The sequence below is a fragment of the Penicillium longicatenatum genome (genome assembly GCF_028827895.1).
Source record: "Penicillium longicatenatum strain IBT 33135 chromosome Unknown contig_7_segment0_segment0, whole genome shotgun sequence".
NCBI lineage: Eukaryota > Fungi > Ascomycota > Eurotiomycetes > Eurotiales > Aspergillaceae > Penicillium > Penicillium longicatenatum.
The window spans coordinates 4,394,866-4,413,499 of NW_026643124.1; the positions used below are offsets into that span (position 1 = coordinate 4,394,866).

General features: G+C 49.3%; 7 protein-coding genes across 7 annotated transcripts; 2 read left to right on the forward strand and 5 right to left on the reverse strand.

Moving 5' to 3' along the window:
* Positions 1-1,923: 1,923 nt before the first annotated feature.
* On the forward strand, positions 1,924-4,246 carry N7484_011906 (Zn(II)2Cys6 transcription factor; the record flags this gene model as incomplete). Its single annotated transcript, XM_057122293.1, has 5 exons — positions 1,924-2,073; positions 2,128-2,727; positions 2,777-3,105; positions 3,178-3,498; positions 3,571-4,246. The coding sequence occupies 5 exons, from the start codon at positions 1,924-1,926 to the stop codon at positions 4,244-4,246; spliced, it is 2,076 nt and encodes a 691-aa protein (XP_056968047.1).
* A 414-nt stretch (positions 4,247-4,660) lies between these two features.
* N7484_011907 (Zn(II)2Cys6 transcription factor) lies at positions 4,661-7,298 on the forward strand (the record flags this gene model as incomplete). Its single annotated transcript, XM_057122294.1, has 3 exons — positions 4,661-5,197; positions 5,263-6,008; positions 6,059-7,298. 3 exons carry the CDS (start codon positions 4,661-4,663, stop codon positions 7,296-7,298), a joined length of 2,523 nt encoding a protein of 840 aa, XP_056968048.1.
* Positions 7,299-8,026: 728 nt separating this feature from the next.
* On the reverse strand, positions 8,027-10,663 carry N7484_011908 (uncharacterized protein; the record flags this gene model as incomplete). Its single annotated transcript, XM_057122295.1, has 1 exon — positions 8,027-10,663. One exon carries the CDS (start codon positions 10,661-10,663, stop codon positions 8,027-8,029), a length of 2,637 nt encoding a protein of 878 aa, XP_056968049.1.
* Positions 10,664-11,382: 719 nt separating this feature from the next.
* Positions 11,383-12,777, reverse strand: N7484_011909 (TDT family transporter; the record flags this gene model as incomplete). Its single annotated transcript, XM_057122296.1, has 5 exons — positions 11,383-11,526; positions 11,583-11,871; positions 11,918-12,214; positions 12,270-12,638; positions 12,692-12,777. 5 exons carry the CDS (start codon positions 12,775-12,777, stop codon positions 11,383-11,385), a joined length of 1,185 nt encoding a protein of 394 aa, XP_056968050.1.
* Positions 12,778-13,999: 1,222 nt separating this feature from the next.
* N7484_011910 (uncharacterized protein) lies at positions 14,000-14,355 on the reverse strand (the record flags this gene model as incomplete). The annotated part of the gene is made up of 2 exons (XM_057122297.1): positions 14,000-14,259; positions 14,328-14,355. The coding sequence occupies 2 exons, from the start codon at positions 14,353-14,355 to the stop codon at positions 14,000-14,002; spliced, it is 288 nt and encodes a 95-aa protein (XP_056968051.1).
* Positions 14,356-14,923: 568 nt separating this feature from the next.
* On the reverse strand, positions 14,924-16,468 carry N7484_011911 (putative sugar transporter; the record flags this gene model as incomplete). Its single annotated transcript, XM_057122298.1, has 1 exon — positions 14,924-16,468. One exon carries the CDS (start codon positions 16,466-16,468, stop codon positions 14,924-14,926), a length of 1,545 nt encoding a protein of 514 aa, XP_056968052.1.
* A 480-nt stretch (positions 16,469-16,948) lies between these two features.
* rhgB (putative extracellular rhamnogalacturonase) lies at positions 16,949-18,476 on the reverse strand (the record flags this gene model as incomplete). Its single annotated transcript, XM_057122299.1, has 4 exons — positions 16,949-17,439; positions 17,492-17,693; positions 17,744-17,782; positions 17,853-18,476. 4 exons carry the CDS (start codon positions 18,474-18,476, stop codon positions 16,949-16,951), a joined length of 1,356 nt encoding a protein of 451 aa, XP_056968053.1.
* Positions 18,477-18,634: the final 158 nt, after the last annotated feature.

The window sequence follows — 18,634 nt, forward strand, 5'->3', positions numbered from 1 at the left end:
TACGCCGAGAATCCCTAGCTGTTCATCCGACGTACCTATCGATCCTTCATATCTCCCAACAGCTGTATGAGGCCGCAGCAGCACCTGCGGCTCCGCGATACTTTTGACACACTCCTGTTGTTGATCGTTCAAGTTTTGTCAATATCCATGGATGTTAATTGTAGTCTTCTAGCTTTTCTATACCCTGTCCATCCATATCGAAGACATTTCATACTCAAATTTGTCATCTCATGTTCTTTCCTCCCACCCCAAACTATGATGCTTTGAACATCTTGATAACAAAACCCCTGCTTCAGATACTGGGGTGCCATAGACTAGTTGAGAGTTCTTATTTGGACTGAGACTTGGAACAACGGGTTGCCTTAGATGTATCTTTGGTCCAATATTGATCTACTGGCTGCAGGGAATTATATGTCCATCTGAACTAGTACCTTCACTGTTACCCTAACACACTCACCACTCCAAAGCCCTACATTTTAAGCCAGAAAGTGCCAAACATCATCAATGAACTCTAACAATCCTTCCGAAGTTTATCTGTCCGAAATGCGTTGCCAAATAAAGCCCCCGCCCATCAAATCCCGAGACCCCGACAGATACACATTCCCTATAAGACTAGTTGCTAAGAGTTGATCGTCCAAAACGTCAGGGTGGTCATGGAAACAGGATACCACGCATCAAGTTACTTGATCTTGGTACGGGACTTTCGCTCTAATCGCCTCAACTTGCGCCCTGACGCAAACTTCAAAGGTGTTCTCGATATTACGACTTGTTACTATGATACCCCTTGGAGCGAGGTTGAAAGCATTACATTTCCTATGCACAAGCTATGGAGAGTGCGTGATTTAATTCTTGTTTGCACGCAGGAAGCGGGGGCTTCTGTATCGATTCCATGAAACTACATTCGTTGGTTATGTTTTCAAACTTGACATGCGTAGCTAAATGCAACCCCGCGTATCCATGATCACGCGTACCGTTCTTTTGTCATTGGAGCTATTAAATGCGATTAGGGTGTGAATTACTATCATAGCTTGTAAAGATTGCTTGTCATTACCTCATTCCACGTGGCATCGTCATCCATGGATTGGTCTACATTCAATAACCTTAGTTTACAGAATATAGGCTCGGGATAACAAACTTAGAAAGCTCAGGGGCAATCCATTCAGTTAACTGACGCTATGCAATATCAGAAGTAATAAGTCGCATTAAATGTTCGGTATTATCTTCCGACGCTTGAAATCGCTCCTTCTCTCAATGGGGCTTGATTCAGACTTTCTTAGAATGGCCGGCAGCAAGTACCGCGAGACAATGCATGTACGAATCCCGACTAGCCAGCTATTCCCTGCTAGATAAAACAGGTTATACCCAGAGCAAGCACTGTACGCGCTATTGTATGACAGCCTTGAACCCACTTTAATTTGGTCTGGCTACTGGGATTCTGCCAGGATAGGTGGATGTTTATGCCGGTGACTTCATCTTGCGTCACTAGCCACTAACAGTACCCCAAGTATGGGAATCGTTACTATATCGCGATTTATCTATGAGACTAGTCTTGGGTCATTTCTAACCTCCGAATCTCCATTCAGACACTCTTCCCTGCTGTGAGAGAGTCACCACTGCCAGCTATTTTTTGAATTGAGTTTTTACTGCCTACTATCCACAATGCATCGTGTTGTCCAACCTCAGGCTCAAGCTTGACCCCTGTTGCCGCCGCCATCATGGGGGCGCCTGCGTGGGATATGATATAACTTTTATTGCATTGTTGTGGCTATTCAATGCCTGTGCCACCGCCACTATTGAAGATCTCTTTAGGTAGAAGACGTTGTCTTCCAAGTTTGTCGACTCTGCATCCCGCCTGTACATATCGATGAAAATTCTGGCGAAGATTGTATATTTTATGCCGGCACGTTGTTACGCGATCACGATATGAATGATCAACAATACCATGCATCTGGCTTGTCGCCGACTTCGGACCATGGGAGTCCATCCAGAGAAGATACTAGGACATCGTCTGGCCATGCTTGGAAGAAGAGGGTATCAACTGCTTGTTTGGCGTGCAAGAAGTCAAAGCGGAAGGTATGTTCCCTCTCCTTTTAGTTGCAGATTCGTATGGCTAATTTTAATGGTTAGTGCTCCGGGACAGCACCTTGCGACAACTGTCGTGCCTTTCAACGCACTTGTATCTTCGATGAATCCCTTGACCAGCGCCGCCGTGTTGCGGCTAAACGCACAGCCGATGAACTGGGCTACCACCGCGACCTTTTGAACGATCTGTTCAAGTTGGTCCGTGAAGCAGACGAGTCTTGTGCTTTGGAGCTGCTGGATATCATTCGACGTAATGCTCCTCCCCATGAGGTCAGGTCCTATATCAATGAGACGCTGGCTACCCTTGGTGCAGATAACACCACGCCTCGTGAGACGGTGGCTAGGCTAGAGGACGCGCGCTACATACTCAATGTCGAAGCTGATGGCCCTGCATTTCGAAGCAAGGTGATGGATATTCATTACCTTTGTGACGAGGCTCCGTTAAAGGTCCCTGCCCATCCGTGGACAAACGTCACAGACGACGCAGATCTAGTGTCCAACCTCGTCTCGCTTTATTTCACCTGGGACTATCCATTCCAAGGAGGGCTGGACCGAGATGTCTTTTTGAGGCATATGGTTAGCGGAGATCTGCGATCGGAGTTTTGTAGTCCCTATCTGGTGAACGCGATGTTAAGTAATGCCTGTGTATGTTTATGATTCTTGGAACTGTGGAATGAAAACTGATACTAAGTAGTATTTCTCAGAGTTTTCGGAAGCATACGGCGTCCCCGGGAAGATTTCTTCCAAAGGGTGCGATTTTCTCGCCGAGGCTGAGAGACTGAAAGAGCTCCAAAGCCCACAGCCTAGTCTTGTCTTGTTGCAAGGAACGCTTCTCATGTATGAGAGATATGCCATGTCACAAAACAACGACCTGGGATATATCACCCTCCATGAAGCTATCCGCATTGGTGAATCGCTGGGCTTGGTTGGAGACAAAGGGCCCAGAATAGCCTCGGACCAGCTATCGAAGGACATGGATTTGTCGTGCAGAAGGGCAGCGTGGGGACTTTTCAACATTGACACGTAGGTAAAGCTGACCGACGCGTTATTTTCGAGACTAACAGGTCCTAGCATGATCCATACTGGGTTTCTAAGACCCTGTCTGATAGATCATGTCAACCTTCCCCGTATCGAGGATGAATCAGATGAATCCTCCGGTGGTCAGCCCCTGTGGACCCCTTATCCGACGCATCGGAAGCCACGCCCATCATACCTCAAACCATTTCTCGACGAGGCATGCAACTTGTCCACCATTGCGCGTGATATTTCACGTAGCATGTTTGCCGGTGATGCGCGAGATGAGTCGCTTCAGCGCCAGAATCGAGAGGTATTGTATGAGCGACTGCTACGATGGCAGGCTTTGTTACCCGATGCATTTGCCTCAACGGACCCACCACCGCATATCATTTTGTTGAAGTAAGATGAGGATTTCGTCATACGTTGAGAAAATGCGAATGGTGGATGAATGGCTGACCTTTTACGTTGTAGAATGCGATACCATACCTTGACCATCAATCTATTCAGCTGTATCTCCGACAGCGAATTCTCCAGTATTACGTCCGAAGCGCCTCATACACCCGAAAGCCCTCCACGCCAAACCCCTGAATCCAAGTATAATGCTTGGGAGGTCACACAATCGGCAGCCCGAGGCATCGCTGAGCTCGCGCAGTTACATCGCCAAGAATATGGATTGAGTCGCGCGCATCAATTCGCCATGTACGCAATCAACCTTGCGCTATTTACCCTATTGGAGCAGGAGGGCTTTGACGTTGTCGATGAAGATTTCCTCTCCCTGGCGAGCGCATTCTCCATCGTTGCTAGCCGATCGGCACTCGGGCGAAACCTGTTTCACATCTTCCGGCAATCCGTGCGGGCCAAGGCCCAGGGGGATCGGATTCGGGGGGCAAGTTCAATTTCGGATGAGCTCAAGGACCTGTTTGATGAGGACTCGACCGGGCGAGGTCATGATCGCTTTGATGCTTATGCCGAAGGTTTGGAGAAACTAAATCAAGAGCAAAAATATCATGGCATTGGCAGCGAGGGCGGCGCCAACCTCCAGGATTATCCTGGGATGGGGCTCTCGGACATGCTTGATCGGTATGAAAGTCTAAGTCTGGGCAAAGATGACGTGTTCTTGGAAAGACATCGTCCCGCGGGGTGTTGATATGGAATCTTCTCCCATGGAACGACATTGGTACAATAAGGGGTCTCTTACCTGATTTATATTCGAGCATCAAGGCAGCCGATCAAAATGTGCAAGTATATCTGAAATATGGTTTGGGTGGAGACATCCGCCGAGGTTGACCTAAATCTGACGTCAAGTATGCTCTCCGACCCACAAACGCGCGCATGGAACAAGTGAGAAGGGAGAGCTACCCCTGTAAGGAAAAACTGGACAGTGGCGGGAAAAGCGGGGGGTCGACGGCATTCATCTGGTTCGTCACCACCATCTCAACCGGTCTTGATCCTCTCGTTACGAGTCTATCTCATCCTCCCCCCATGGCCGTCTGGATGAATCGTGCAAGATTCACACATCTCACGTGCCGTCTTCTATCTTAATATCGACTTCAATGTGGCCATGAGTTCTCAACGCAACTCACCGCACCAAGAAGCTACTCCGGCGAGCACGGGTCCTTACTGGGCGCCACACACGAACCCAAGCCCTCGATCGTCTCTCGCCCCACAAGACTTCATCTATGCGGGCAACACCGCGCCGTTTGCGCCACATACTTTGATACAGCCTCCCTTTCCCACATTCGGCCCTACGCCGTCCGCCTCAAGCACAGATATAGGTCACACTCCCGATTCGGCCCCTCTAGAAAAGGTCGCGATCCCCCGGATAGCTGGCATCACTAACGCGCAGGCGCGACGACGATCCGCGCGTGCATGCGAATCCTGTCGACAACGGAAAACAAAATGCGATGGTAAACGCCCCGCTTGTGGTCAGTGTATATACCACAACAATCGCTGTGTCTACGAAGAGGTGAAACGAATACGCGACGAGAATAAAATTAAGTTCCTCACGAATCGCGTGGAAAAATACGAAAAGACCCTTCGCAATGTGGAGAGTGAAGTCGATGGCCCGACGGCACGAAAAATCCGAAAAGCACTGAAGGTGAGTACAACTTGGACTGTGGACATCGACCTCTGGATAGTGGATTGACACGAAGCTTCATCTAGTCCAAAGATGGGCCATCCACTCAATATGACGATGAGGATGATTCGGATAGCTCATCGTCAGTGGGGTCTCTAGAAGCTGTCGACATTGTCGGCGAAGATCTGAACCGCAACGAGCATACGCGCGCTGCCGGCTTCTTCGGCAAGAGCTCCGAGGTGTCCTGGATGCAGAAACTGGAGGATAGTGTAGGGAGAAGTACCAGCGGGGAAATGTCTGACTCTCCCCATCAGGAACATTCAGAGGGACCTGCGGGGGAATCCGCGCCGATAGATGACAAAATAGCAAGAGAAATCCCTATTGCTATGATGAACTATCATTTGGATGAACTGGATATCCCGGATGTGGATCCCCAATCAGACCCGTTTGGGATGCCGCCGAGAGATCAGGCTGATCAGTATTTCAATGCTTATATGACATTCGTCAATCCTTTCTTCAGTGCTATTCGCCAATCGACCTTCACGCAACAATATCTGCAGTACTTCAACCGATTATATGATCCAATTCGCCGGATTGATCCGCCGCGCAAATGGCTGGCGGTACTAAATATGATTTTTGCCATTGGTTGTCGACATTGTGGACTGATGGATCACGCTAACAGCGGCTCTTATAAGGACCATGTTGTGTTTTTGATGCGAGCGAGACAACTGAGTCTGCAGGATAATATTCTTTTTGAACCGACTGGACTCCAGCAGATTCAGTTAGAGTTCTTGGTTGCTGTCTACCTGCTTTGCACTGGACGAGTGAATAGGTACGTTTCTTGGCTCTCGTCTTTGAATATACAGGTGTTGATCAGTGTAGGGCATCTAAATTCGCCAACATGGCCCTCCATTCGGCTATCTCGCTGGGGATCAATTTACGTCTCATGGATGAGCGAACAGATCGCGCATCAAAAGAAGCACGTTGCCGCCTGTGGTGGTCTATATACTCATTAGAACATCTTCTCACCTCAATGCACGGCCGTGTCTCCCGGGTCGGTGAGAGCCTTTGCTCTGTTCAACTCCCAACCCCAGTGGAGGAAGAGCGATTCGACGAACCAGAAGTTCAACGCCTGTTCCTAGATCACACATCTAGGATCGAAGTATCCGCTACACTATTCGAGAAGATCAACCAGCCCCATCCAGTCCCATCCTGGACCTTCAGCGTCCCACCCAGCTCATCCCTCTTCTTCCATTACCTAGTAGACCTCTTCCTCATCTCCCAATCCGTCCTCAACAAAGTGTACAGCATCGAAGGAGTCCGAGAAGGGACGAGTCAAGCAGAATACCGTCTTCAGAAATACGCTCTACGCATGGATCGATGGCTCTCCAAATTACCTCCAAGCTACCAGTTCACCCAACCAGACGGCGGTCCATGGAGTCTAAACCACGCACAACTAGACGACGAATCTCTCCCTCATACCCGTGAACGAGTCTGTCTGGCGATGAACTACTATTCCGCCAGGATAACCCTCTGCAGGCCCTGTCTAAGCATCAATCACCGTAATATCGCACAAGAAAAGTCCTCCCGTGCAAGACTGCGTGCCGAAATGGCAACCCATTGTCTCCAGGCGTCTTGTTCGCTTATCTCAACCTTCCCGGAAAAGGTCGATCTCGCCTGGCTTGCGCGAGTGACGCCTTGGTGGAGTGTTCTTCATTTCCTGATGCAATCGACGACAGCACTACTCCTAGGCTTGTTATATTGCTCTTTTGCACCACCGGACCCGGACGGACGAAAACCATCTGAACACCCGGCGAGTCTATCCGGTGCTCCGTACCCGTCTTTATTGGAATCGGATTTGAAAACCGCGCTGAGAATGACTAAGAAGGCTCTTTTGTGGATTCATACCATGGCTTCTGTGGATGCAGGGGCCCACCGGGCGTTCAAATTGTGTGACAATATTATTAGGAGGATCGCTCCTATGCTCAAGGTCGATTTGGAGGATTGGCCCAGTGCGTCGACGTTGGGCGAGGAGGCGATTCACGAGGGGGATCGGGAGGACGTTGATTCTAGAATGGAAGGATTGGAAGATTTGGTTGATTTTGAAGCAGATGGGGCATGAGGTTATGAAATATGTGCATGTGGTGTTCATACTCTTTTTCTTTTGGTGATGGTTATGATTGATTTTATTCTTCTTGTCATCAACCAGGAAATTTGTGTTATCGCCTTGGTATATTTGAATTAATGATCATGATCTTATGATGGTGCCTGCATACCACGTCCTAAAAGTTGGTTTTCTCATGCCGAGTCTTGCGTTCCGTTGTACCTACCTAATCCGAGTCTCTTTCTGTCTTAGCAGTGTGAGTTCAAATACTAACCTTAGTTCAAACTTTGTTGCCGGAATTGATGAATACGGACTCCAGTTTAGATAGTTTTAGCCCCCGCGCTAGGTTTGTTTATCTCTTGGAGGCACTTCAGTATGGCAACACCGATATTTGACCAGTACAATCAAACTTGAATTAGGAGTATGTACTACAGCATTAGATATATATGTCGATAATGAAAATCACAACACAACCAAACCACCGGCTAAGCGAACAAATGTCCATCATGCCAACCAAGATCAAAACATCACGCAGAACGCCAGGATATCATAAATATCCCCACTTCACCCTCATTCATGAGAAAAGATGCCGGTAACAAAAGAAAGGGAATCAAGTAAATGGTAAGAACACATTGCAGTATGCGGGGAATCAATGCGGAGTCGAGTATAGACGGAATTGTGTAGCCAAAGGTACTGTGATAGACACCACTGAAGTAGCATGTACAGGTGAGAACGGACAGACTAGCCTAGGTCGGCTGAGGCTGGAGTTGGATCTGGAATGTATGTTGATGTTGATGCTGTGGTGCAGGGCGGGGTGGAACTCTGCCTTGTGCGTGTGTCTGAGCGCCTTGAAGCTGGGGCTGGGGGTGTCCGTGTATCGGTTGGGCCTGAACTTGCTGCAAAGGAGGCATCTGCATAAAGGCATGTGGGGGCGTAGGTCGCGCTGAGTGAATAGGCGACTGTTGATGCATGTGCATATGTGGCATTGACAGAGCTTGTCCAGGCTGGTGTGCGAGTTGTTGGGGCATGTGTTGGCTTGCTTGGGTCGTCATGTGCTGAGCCTGCTGTTGGAGGTGATGAGCCTGTGACATTGACTGTCCTTGCATTGATTGACCAGACATATTTTGTCCGGACATTGATTGGCCAGGCATCGCCTGTCCTTGCATCGACTGCCCGGCCATCGATTGACCAGGCTGGGGAAGCGAGTGATTCTGCTGAGGTAATTGAGGTAATTGTTGCTGCTGTTGCATTTGGCCTTGTTGGTGGTATGGAGGGGTTGGACAAAGTCGCTTGCTTGGATCGTCATCTCTCGTGAGTGCCGCACGCTTATGAGCCTGGTTCATCTCTGCACTATCCCCTAAGTTCGGCTTGTTCTCCACCTGGATCGGGTTTCCGCCTGCAGCAGCAGCTGCTGCCGCAGCCGCCGCCGCAATATCTGCTTTGCGAGGTCTTCCACGAGGCCGACCTGTACCAGGTTGCTTAGGCTTGTTTGCCTTGGGCTGAGGAGGTTTTCTTGGCTTCGGTGGTGGTAATGGCTGTCCTGTTGCAGCCGCCCAAGCAATCTGGTCTGCCTTGCGAGGACGACCACGTTTACGCTTGAGAGGTAATGGAGTTCCATCAGGACCGATAATGGGAGTAAGCTGAGAACCCACAGCTGAACCAGCGGCCGTGGGCGTCATATTAGGATTGAATGATGCTTGTCCAGGCTGCGATGTTCCCGGAATGGGTTGGCCATTTGCTGCAGCTTGAGCAGCAGCCTGAGCAGCCCTAGCCGCCACTTCCTCCTTGCGTGGACGTCCACGTTTGCGCTTTGGCGTTGGAGTGGAAGGGTCACCGGTAGCTAGTTGTACTTGACCATTGGGCTGAGCAGGAGTGGCAGTCGGTACAGGAGCGGGAATACTTTGCTGCATTTGAGTCTGAGTAGATTGAGGCTGGGCAGCTAGAGAGTTCCGTGGCTTTGGAACGGCCTTCTTTTTCGGAGCAGGGCTGTGGTCTTCCATCTTAATAGTCTGATTCCCCGTTGACGACGTTCCAGACGGCACCACAGATTGTCGTGAGGCATCTGCCGAGGCTTGCGACGGTGGTTGATAGTGCTGGAACTGGGGAGTTTGTTGCGAAGAGGTGAATTGAGGTTGAGTCTGCTGATTGAATTGGACAGGTTGTTGAACGAAGCCCTGCGGCTGGTACTGGTGGAATGGGGATTGAGTATGCTGTGCAAAGGGAGAAGGTTGTTGCTGATAAGGATTTTGTGCTTGAGATTGTTGTTGCAACTTTTGTAATCTCTGTTGTTCCAAAAGTTCCTTCTGCTGTTGCTCCAACCGCTGTTTCTCTAAGCGTTGCTGATGCTGTCTTTGCGCCTCCAGTCGCTGCTGCTCGAGGCGCTGCTGCTGTTGCTGTTGCTGTTGCTGCTGCTGCTGCTGCTCTAGCCTCTGCTGTTCAAGACGCTGTTGTTGCTGCTGTTGCTCAAGGCGTTTCTGCTGCTCTAGCTTTTGCTGTTCTAGCTGCTTCTGCTGCTCCAGCCGTTGTTGTTGTTGCTGTTGTTCCAATCGCTGCTGCTGCTGCTGCTGCTGCTGCTGCTGCTGTTGTTGCTGTTGTTGCTGCTGCTGCTGCTGCTGCTGTTGCTGCTGCTGGATCTGTTTTTGCTGCTCTATCCGTTGCTGCTGCATCCGTTCCTGATGTTGCTGTTGCTGCTGGTATTGTTGCTGCCTCGCCTGCAACTGCTGATGTGTCTGTTGGGGGGATTGCGGCTGGGACTGAGGCTGTCTCTGCTGGTTGATGGCAAACATGGAGGGACTCGCCATAGATGGGCTAGCCGATGGGAAGCTTTCCCGCTGATGAACGCTCGAGTGAGGCAGCCTATTTAAAGACTGCTGTGGTGACGATATCCCTGCAGCATGCTGATGTGTCATGGCAGTCGGAGGGCTCATCCCGGCACTCATTCCAGGACTCATGCCTGGCTGCGGTCGCAAGTGCGCAATTGGATTGTACCCTCTCTGAATATTCTGCAAAGCCATCGGATCGGAATTTCGCGACATCAGATCCGGTGAACCCTGTGGCGCAAAGTGGGCAGGGTATTGTGCTGCAAAGCTTGTGGTGGCGGGATACCCCGCCAACGGCCCTGTCGAAGTCGGAGCCATTTTACGTAGATCCGGTGATTGCGCTGCGGTAAAATTCTGTTGCGGCTGTGCCCGAAATATTGGCTTATTGCTTGGGAAGGGACTTCCGTGTTGCGGGAGGTTCGGCGCGGCGCCAAGCGACGGCGATGGGACATGCTGACGTTGAGGGGCCAGGGGATGCTGGGCTTGGTTGGAAGGATGGGTTTGCTGTGCCTGCTGCTGTTGCTGCTGGGAGGGGTGAAAGGGTTGACCCCCGTATCCCATCATCTTCAATGACGTGGGTTCGAATTAGCCGTCAGCGGCAGCGGGATTCGATGGGGGTTTAGCTTCGGTTTTGTTCACGATACATGCGACCACCGCTTGCCAGAGAACGGGCAATACTTGTAATCAAAAGCCGATATATATAGATAATTCACTCTCGCAGTGGTCGCGTGATGGACAATCTCAGTTATAGTTGAGACCGTAAGAGTCGCGCCGCGTGTTTTGTTGTTTCGGGCGGGCCGAGATATAAGGCGACAAGGCAGCAAGGCAGGAGTTTGCCCCTCCCAAAAAGAGCCTAGCGGGTACGGAGGCCGAGTGCGGCCGGTCAGCGCAAGTTGCAAGAAAATGGCCCAACAACACGAAAGAGTGATTCAGGGGGACGAGGAAGCACCAGGGCCAACAGGGCACTCCAGCAGGATCCAAATAGCCCCAGTACACCCTGTTTTGAGATTCAGGGTATATAAAGATCGGGGGGGGAGGCAAAGTGGATGACGGTCTGGGGATCTCGATGAATTACTAGGGAAATAATAATAAAAAAAATAAAAAATGGAAAAAATTAAAAAAATTAAAAATCGAATTTCGAGGATTTCTCTCCACATCACGTGAGAGTCACGGGCGGGGAAGTCTACGGTACCCAACTCACCCAACCTATCTATCACTCGAAGTCATTATGCTTAAATTTTCTTCTTTGAACCTTTCCCTAGAATTGACATCCACATTTCATTTTATGCCGCCTTGCTCGCCTCTTTCTCCTCAACAACCTGAAGGTCGGCCAAACACGGCGCGAAAAACAGCTTGCCTGAGATCACCCCACGCAGGGTCCGAATACTCACAACGATCCATAGAAGCACTACACAGAGCGACAGAATCTTGAGATCCCATATCAGTGAACTAGTCAGAGAAGGAGATAGGCAGTTGAACTTACGGTTCCAAGCACTGCAAAAAACCTGGAAGGCAGCTCCGTCCCCATTTGGGTCGTACTAGCTGCATACACGCCCAATGGAAAAGTAAACCCCCACCATCCGATGTTAAAAGGAAATTTCTTGCAGTGGGCGATCGACGCGGATGCAAAGAAGAGCCAGACTAGCCCAAAAGACCACAGGATCAGGGCAACTAGAAAGCCAAGGGTGTAGAAGGTGGGTCCTGAACCTTCTTCCAGCGTGTGAGTTTTGGGGAAAATGTCTCGAGCGCATTGACCTAACTTCATCATACTACTAAAATTTAGCTCAATTTTGACATAATGTAAAGAGTATACCGTACCCATATCCACCTTGTCCCAGAGGGCCCAACGGTAAAAATACACTGACAATAACAGCCTTGGGTGGTAATTTGTGCAAGGTCAAGCGCTGGAGATAGATGACAATGACCATCAACGCAAGGGGTACTCCAATACCCCAGAGCACATAACTGACAAGGATGGTCCAGAGTGCATGTTCCGGGTTGGGAAGTACCTCGGCAACAATGGCCCCGGAGGAGGCGGCCACGATGCAGCTCACAATAGGAAGAAGCCAAACAGCTGTCATGGAGGAAAGGTGAGTTTCGCTTCCTTGTGCCATTCTATCAACATGTTAACAATATGGTCATTATATGAAGGCAAAAGGCATGACTGTACAGGATAAATGGTAATGATAAGGCTGTCATCACGGAAATCACGGCATCGAAAATCCATAATCCCCAGGCCACGTATCTTACCCACTCACCCCATGCAGGTACACAGACAAGGACGATCATATTGATGATTGTGGCAAGACCCATGGGAAAAGTGCCGATGAACATGGACTGAACTGGGTGTGTAATCATCACCATGAAGATATCCGGGTATAAAGCATAGCGCAGGATGCTAATGATGCACCCTAGGGAAAAAAGCAGCACGTTCAGGGCGAATATCACGACAGAAATCCAGTAAATCCACAACGCATTATAGGGGAGATTATGCAGCAGGATCGATACGATGCCTGTGCCCATTGTCACAGCGAACCACCTGGAAGCGGGGTTAGCATGATCACAAACTCGGTGTATCAGATACCAACGAACGAAGGTGTGAAATTGCGCACTATCCTTCTCCAACCCTCATCATGCTTTGATACAGGCTGGTGCTGTGTATTCTGGCAATCAGTCATTGTTTCCTGATACTTCTTATGGTGAGAGTATGAAGAGTTAAACGTATCTCCTCATCAGAATTCACAACAGACTCAGAAAAGCAAAGCGAACAATGGCAGGAATTTCGCATACTTTTCGATAGTCGCCGGAGCTGTCAATCCCCGGATGACTCGACAGCAAGTCGGCCGAGATGACGTGATCCACAGTTTAGCAACTCTCGGATTCATCGCTCTCCACAGATAGAGCTGTTTATGGTAGACTCCCAGAATCCTGAAGTCTAATTGGCCGAACCAGATCTACAGTTTCTACGTCAATCGGCGATTGACTCTCGGTCCCCGGTCTTCGGGCTCTGGAAACAAATAACTCGATTAAACGAAATTAGGAGTTACACATGAGACCAGGAAGAATGTTTTTATTTCTTTTGAGTAGTCATTACTTTAGCTCTGTAGTGTTGCAGACCCCTGGCTAGCTGCAAGGGCCATGCCGTAGTCCCAGAATACATTTTTCATTCATTTTACCCATAGACATCGATCGTATCGAGAATTTTCTTTCTTCTCTATCTTGTCTAAGGAAACACCGGAGAATGTATTGTGATTAAAATTTCAAGATTCAAAAACCTGCAAGGGTCTCCAAATTAATCTCATAGTCCTTCCACCGAGCTGAAATCTCAAAATGTAGTTCAACACCGCGCCGCATGATGCTAACAACCCAGCATCAAGAACGATTTCATTACAAGAGCCGGTGCCTTAGTATCCTTCTCCATCTTCTCAATGGCGAACAACAGACGGTGAATCCATCGAAATAGCTGACATTATGCCCTTGGCAGGTGGAAAGAAGGCGATAGACACATAATCGCATTGAGGGAAGGCGTAGTTCCAGGTTTATTGCATGTACCAGGCTCGGCATTTCGAATTTCCAGGGGTCACAGGCCCATAGACGAAAATATTGTATAAAACAGTCAATAAATTGGAAAGCTTTTACAGAGATTAACAGTCGCGAGGCTGTGTAAAAAGACGTTTCGAAAAGCATGAGTAACGGGATGGGGTTTAAACTTGGCCCCCATCTGGGTCCACATCCACAAGGATATGATGCAATCATTGGAAGGTTCGTGTTCAAAGCTGTTTGTTACTATTGAAATTGACAATAATACTATAGTACACCAAGAAGCTATCAAATTATCATCACATAGTCGATGATTCAATCGCATCAAGTCATAATCCTCACATCTGCCAGTGATCGTCTCTATCGGTTCAAGCCGAGTGGGTTCTCGGCGGTCTGTTGCTTCCCGCCAACACTCTGGATTCCATTCGAAATGCCCTGTCCAGTGTTCTTGGTCGTGTTACCTAGACCTTCTGTTGCGCCAGATACGGTCTGTCCAAGTCCTTGTGTGACACCACCGACAGTGCTACCGAGACCGCCGACAGCGCTTCCTGCTGTGTTGGTGATGCCTCCCACTGTTTTACCGAGGGTATCGCCTAAGCCGCCGAGGAGACCGGGGTTGTCTAGATAAAGTAAAGCGGCCATGTTAGACTTTCATGCATAGAGTAATTGAGGTGGCGTGGGATCGTACTGTTGTTTTGGTTGTTTTGTTCAGACATGTTGCAACGAGTACGTATAAGTTGCACGGTATAAAGTGGTAGATTTGAGACGAAAGATCAAATGTTTTCACCATTTAAATGAGGAGTTTCCCCTTTTAAATATCTTCGGTTGGCGACGATGACGAAAACTTGATCTGAGCCATGATATAATACATGCGACTTTCTCAAGCCACACTACTTTATTAGATTAACCCCACGCCAACGGCTACCAATCGATTGAATGAGATGCGTATCCACGCCGTGGCACTCCCGTCAGAACCAGTCAAACCACCTGACGTAAAGCGGCTGGGATCCACATTGAGCTCATAGTTATGATACATGGGGTATCCAGGGTCGATGTCACGCCCATGGAGTGGCGGCTTACTGTCATTGAATTTTTACTGTAAATCAAAGATTTGTGCAGTTGATTCATTATGCCAAATAATTTACTGTATATCAGTACTGCGATGACGGCTGGATGATGTCATCGTATGGCAACATGGGTTAAGCTTACACCTGACCGCGATGACTGTGATGACTGTGATCTATTGACGTGAGACATCTATTCTAGTCACTCATTACTTCTAACTCACAGACTTGCTTTCCCTTGGGACTCATATGGCATCAACACAACCAAAACCCCGGCTGTGAGAAAGAGGGCTCCACTGACATATACCGGGACGGCAGTCTCCAGGTTGGCAAACATGGCGATGATGGGCGACATGATACCGAAGACACGGTTCGCAGACGCGGTCAATGCATTGCCAGTACCGCGGTCCTTTGTGAGGAAGATCTCCGGTGTATACGCGTAAAGCACGGCATACATTAGGCTGCTCATGAAGCTGAATGCACAGTTCCATCCGAGAAGGGCATCAGATGTCGATGCCGTGGTCGATGCCAGGAGAAAGACGCCTGTTAATGCAGTCGAGACTGAAAGAGCGCCCTTTCGTCCAAATCGTGGTATTTCAACGAGAAAGGCACCAAACAGACAGCCGGGAATGCCCATCACAGCGATAATCAATGAGTTGCGGTAGGTGACGTATGTTGATCCATCGCCATACGCTACACCGCGACGGGCGGTGATATAGGGAAGAAAAGCGTTATAGAGAGGGTATCCCAGACCGATAAGTGCCCAGACAAGAATAATCAATGCCGTTGAATAAGCTCGCTTGGGGGTATCGAATAACGCGTGAACGTGCTCGAAGTTGAGCTTCTCCAGTCGCTGACGAACCAGGCTCGTGGCACGGAAATCTTGTGACTGCTCTTGTTCCCGGTCCAACGCATCCAAATCCTCGCGATTCAGAGACGAGGTTCTCCCATTTCGTCGCGCCACCTCATGAATGACATCCACCGCATCTCCATGGCGTCCCTTCCCCATCAAGTACTTCGGCGACTCATACATAGTGAAAAAGACAAAGCGACCGACAAACATGATCATCGCCAACCCACCCATGGCAATCATAAAATACCTCCATCCCATATTCTTCGCCTTAGTGCACCCCTCGGCCTGAGAACAGGTCAGATCCCCTAAAAGCGGCCACGCAACAAGAGTCGCCAAAACCTGCGCAAAAGCCCAATCAATCGACAAAACCGTCAATAAATACTGATGCGACCCAGGCAAAAATTCCAAGAAAATGGCAGAGTCCACGGGCAAATTCCCACCTACACCAACGGACCACAATGCGGCAAAGGTGCACACTGCGGCAAAGTTGGGTGACCCCGCTGCGACCAAGGCGAATACGGCAGTCACCCCGATGGTGAGGTTGAACGCCCATGTCCGACCGAAGATATCGCATCCGAAACCCCAAAATACGGCGCCGACGAGGAGCCCGATATTTTGGGCGAGTGTTAAGAGGGCTTCCTTGCTGATTTGGAATTCGTATGCAACTGGCGCGAGAATGAGAGATGTCACGATCGGCCAGAGATTATCGCTTGCCCAGCCAAAGCCAATCACGATGAATAGTTGCCATTGGTAGCGGCCCATGCCAATTTCTTGGATTGCACGGTTGAGGACCTCGGCTTTGGCATTGTAGACGGTTTTGTCATCAATGGGAGGTATGGCTGTTGATGATGATAATGGCGGAGATCCAGTCGCTGTGGGCTCAGGACCTGGTGATTTGGTATGATCGGACATGGCTGGTAGGTGGGAGTTCAAATGGAAGGAGTCGGAGTTCCCGTAGAGACCGCTCTATATGCATGTCAGCTCCGAATTCCATCGAATCCAACTCGCGCAAAGGGATAGGAATATCCGTGATTTTGGCGAATCACATCTCTTGTTTCGATTGTCGAAATTAATCTGCTGACATTCTTTGTACGATCCTGTGATGACGTGATTATTAGCCATGCCTCAAGGCCCAAAATTGTACTTGCACTCGGAGACAGTAGTGAATGGATCTTGAGTCGCTACAATTTCTACAAACTAAGCCTCGCAGTATATGGAAAAGTTCTAAGATGTCGTTGATTGACTTTCCATATTGGGTTATATCGTGCTTAACTGGTTCGGTCATTATGAAAGAAAGTAGTGGGAATATTCCATACTGGGAACAACTCAGCCTGTGATCTATGACTTTCAAGACCAGGCATTCACCGGATGATGTTGTTAACCTAATCCAATCTAAGCCCGAACGGGGTACACCGAGGTCGGCGAAGCACTAGCCAGAGCGCTGGAGGGGCTAAGACCGGGGTAGAACGAGGTCGGAATAGCAGGAATAGGAATAGGAGAGTCAGTACCAAAGGCAGCGGTCAGATCCGCTGCCATGGTAGCAGCAGAGTATCCCGTCGGAGCAGCAGTCGCAGTGACAGTAGTAGTGTAGGAGGTGTAGTCATCTCCACTCTCCAAGCAGTATCCATCGCCATAGGCACTCTCACACCAGTACCACTGGTAGTCACCCTCTTCTGTCCACATGGCAAAGTCTTCGATAGTGATATCGGTGCAGGGCGCGGTGTCAGCGCACCTCACCTTGATAGGTCCGCGCTCAGCGCCGGATGCCTCTGTACCCTTCCAGTTGCTGAAGGTGATGTTGTTGAGTTGAACGCCGTCGCCATCTACGGTGCTCATGCTGCTCCAGGCTTGGTCGATATCGAGAGAGTACGCATTTCCGTGACCTATACATGTTAGTAGCTCTTACGGGGCTTGTCTGCGCGTGGTATATCATACCGATGAAGTTCTCAAGGAGAACGTTGGAGACTGTTCCGTTACCACCGTTGCTCTTGATCATGTACATCTGGTTTGAGGACCAGGTGTAAATGTTGCGATAAGTGATATCGGAGATGTTGGTGCCGGTGGACAAGGAGCCCATGGCACAGCCACCACTCCAGTTGCAGTAAATGCTCTCTACCAAGATGTTTTGGGCAGGGCTCTGGAATGGAATTAGTTAGCGTTCTACACCTCGTGACTTGTGATATTTACCTTGACAGTGATACACTCATCCTTGTTGGTGACCTCGACCTATATAGAAGATTAGTACAGACCGTAGAAACAGAGTGAGTCAGAAGATTGGAAGATGATTATTGCGCACGTCGTGAATCCAGATGTTGGTAGACCAGACATCAATGCCATCCAGTCCACCCTCGTTTCCACCACGAATGATCATGTTGTAAACCTCGCCATTCTCACAAGTATCCATGGAGAAATGGAATGAAGGAGAGTCGACAAGAGCAAGGTCGTGAACCGAGAAATCGACAACATCGTACAGACGCAAAATACGAGGTCCAGAGATGCTGCCCTCAGCGTGGAACTCATATCCAAAGCCTTGGAAAGCACCTTGCGAAGTAGAACTAAGCAACTCAAAATCGGTGGTATGCTCAATATAAATCATATTGCCTCCGTCGGTTCCAGTCCGGTAGAGGATGCCATCAATGTTGATCGCACAGCTGCTTCCTCCGCTCAATCCGACCCATGTGTCAAGGGCGTAGGCACCAGACGGGATATAGACAACACCACCATCCTTGCACTCATCCCAAGCCGAGGTGATAGCTGGTCCAATATCGGTCGAGTTGTCGGCTACACCGCCATAGTCAAGAACACTGCAAATCTTGTTGTCCGCCTTGGTAGCGTAAGAAGTTGTAGGGCCCACGGAGCCGGAGAGTTGGGCAGTGACGAGCAATGGCGCCAGGCCGATTGCGAGGAAACTCGACAGCATGTCGAATGGAAATAAAAAAATATAAAAAAGATACAAAAGTGAACGAAATTAAGAATGGGAAACTTTGGAATGAAACAAGGGGAAAGTAGGACTAATAAATCCTTAAGAGTGCCCCTGAGTACCAGATCGAAATTGACAAGCGGCAGCCGTTATATCCC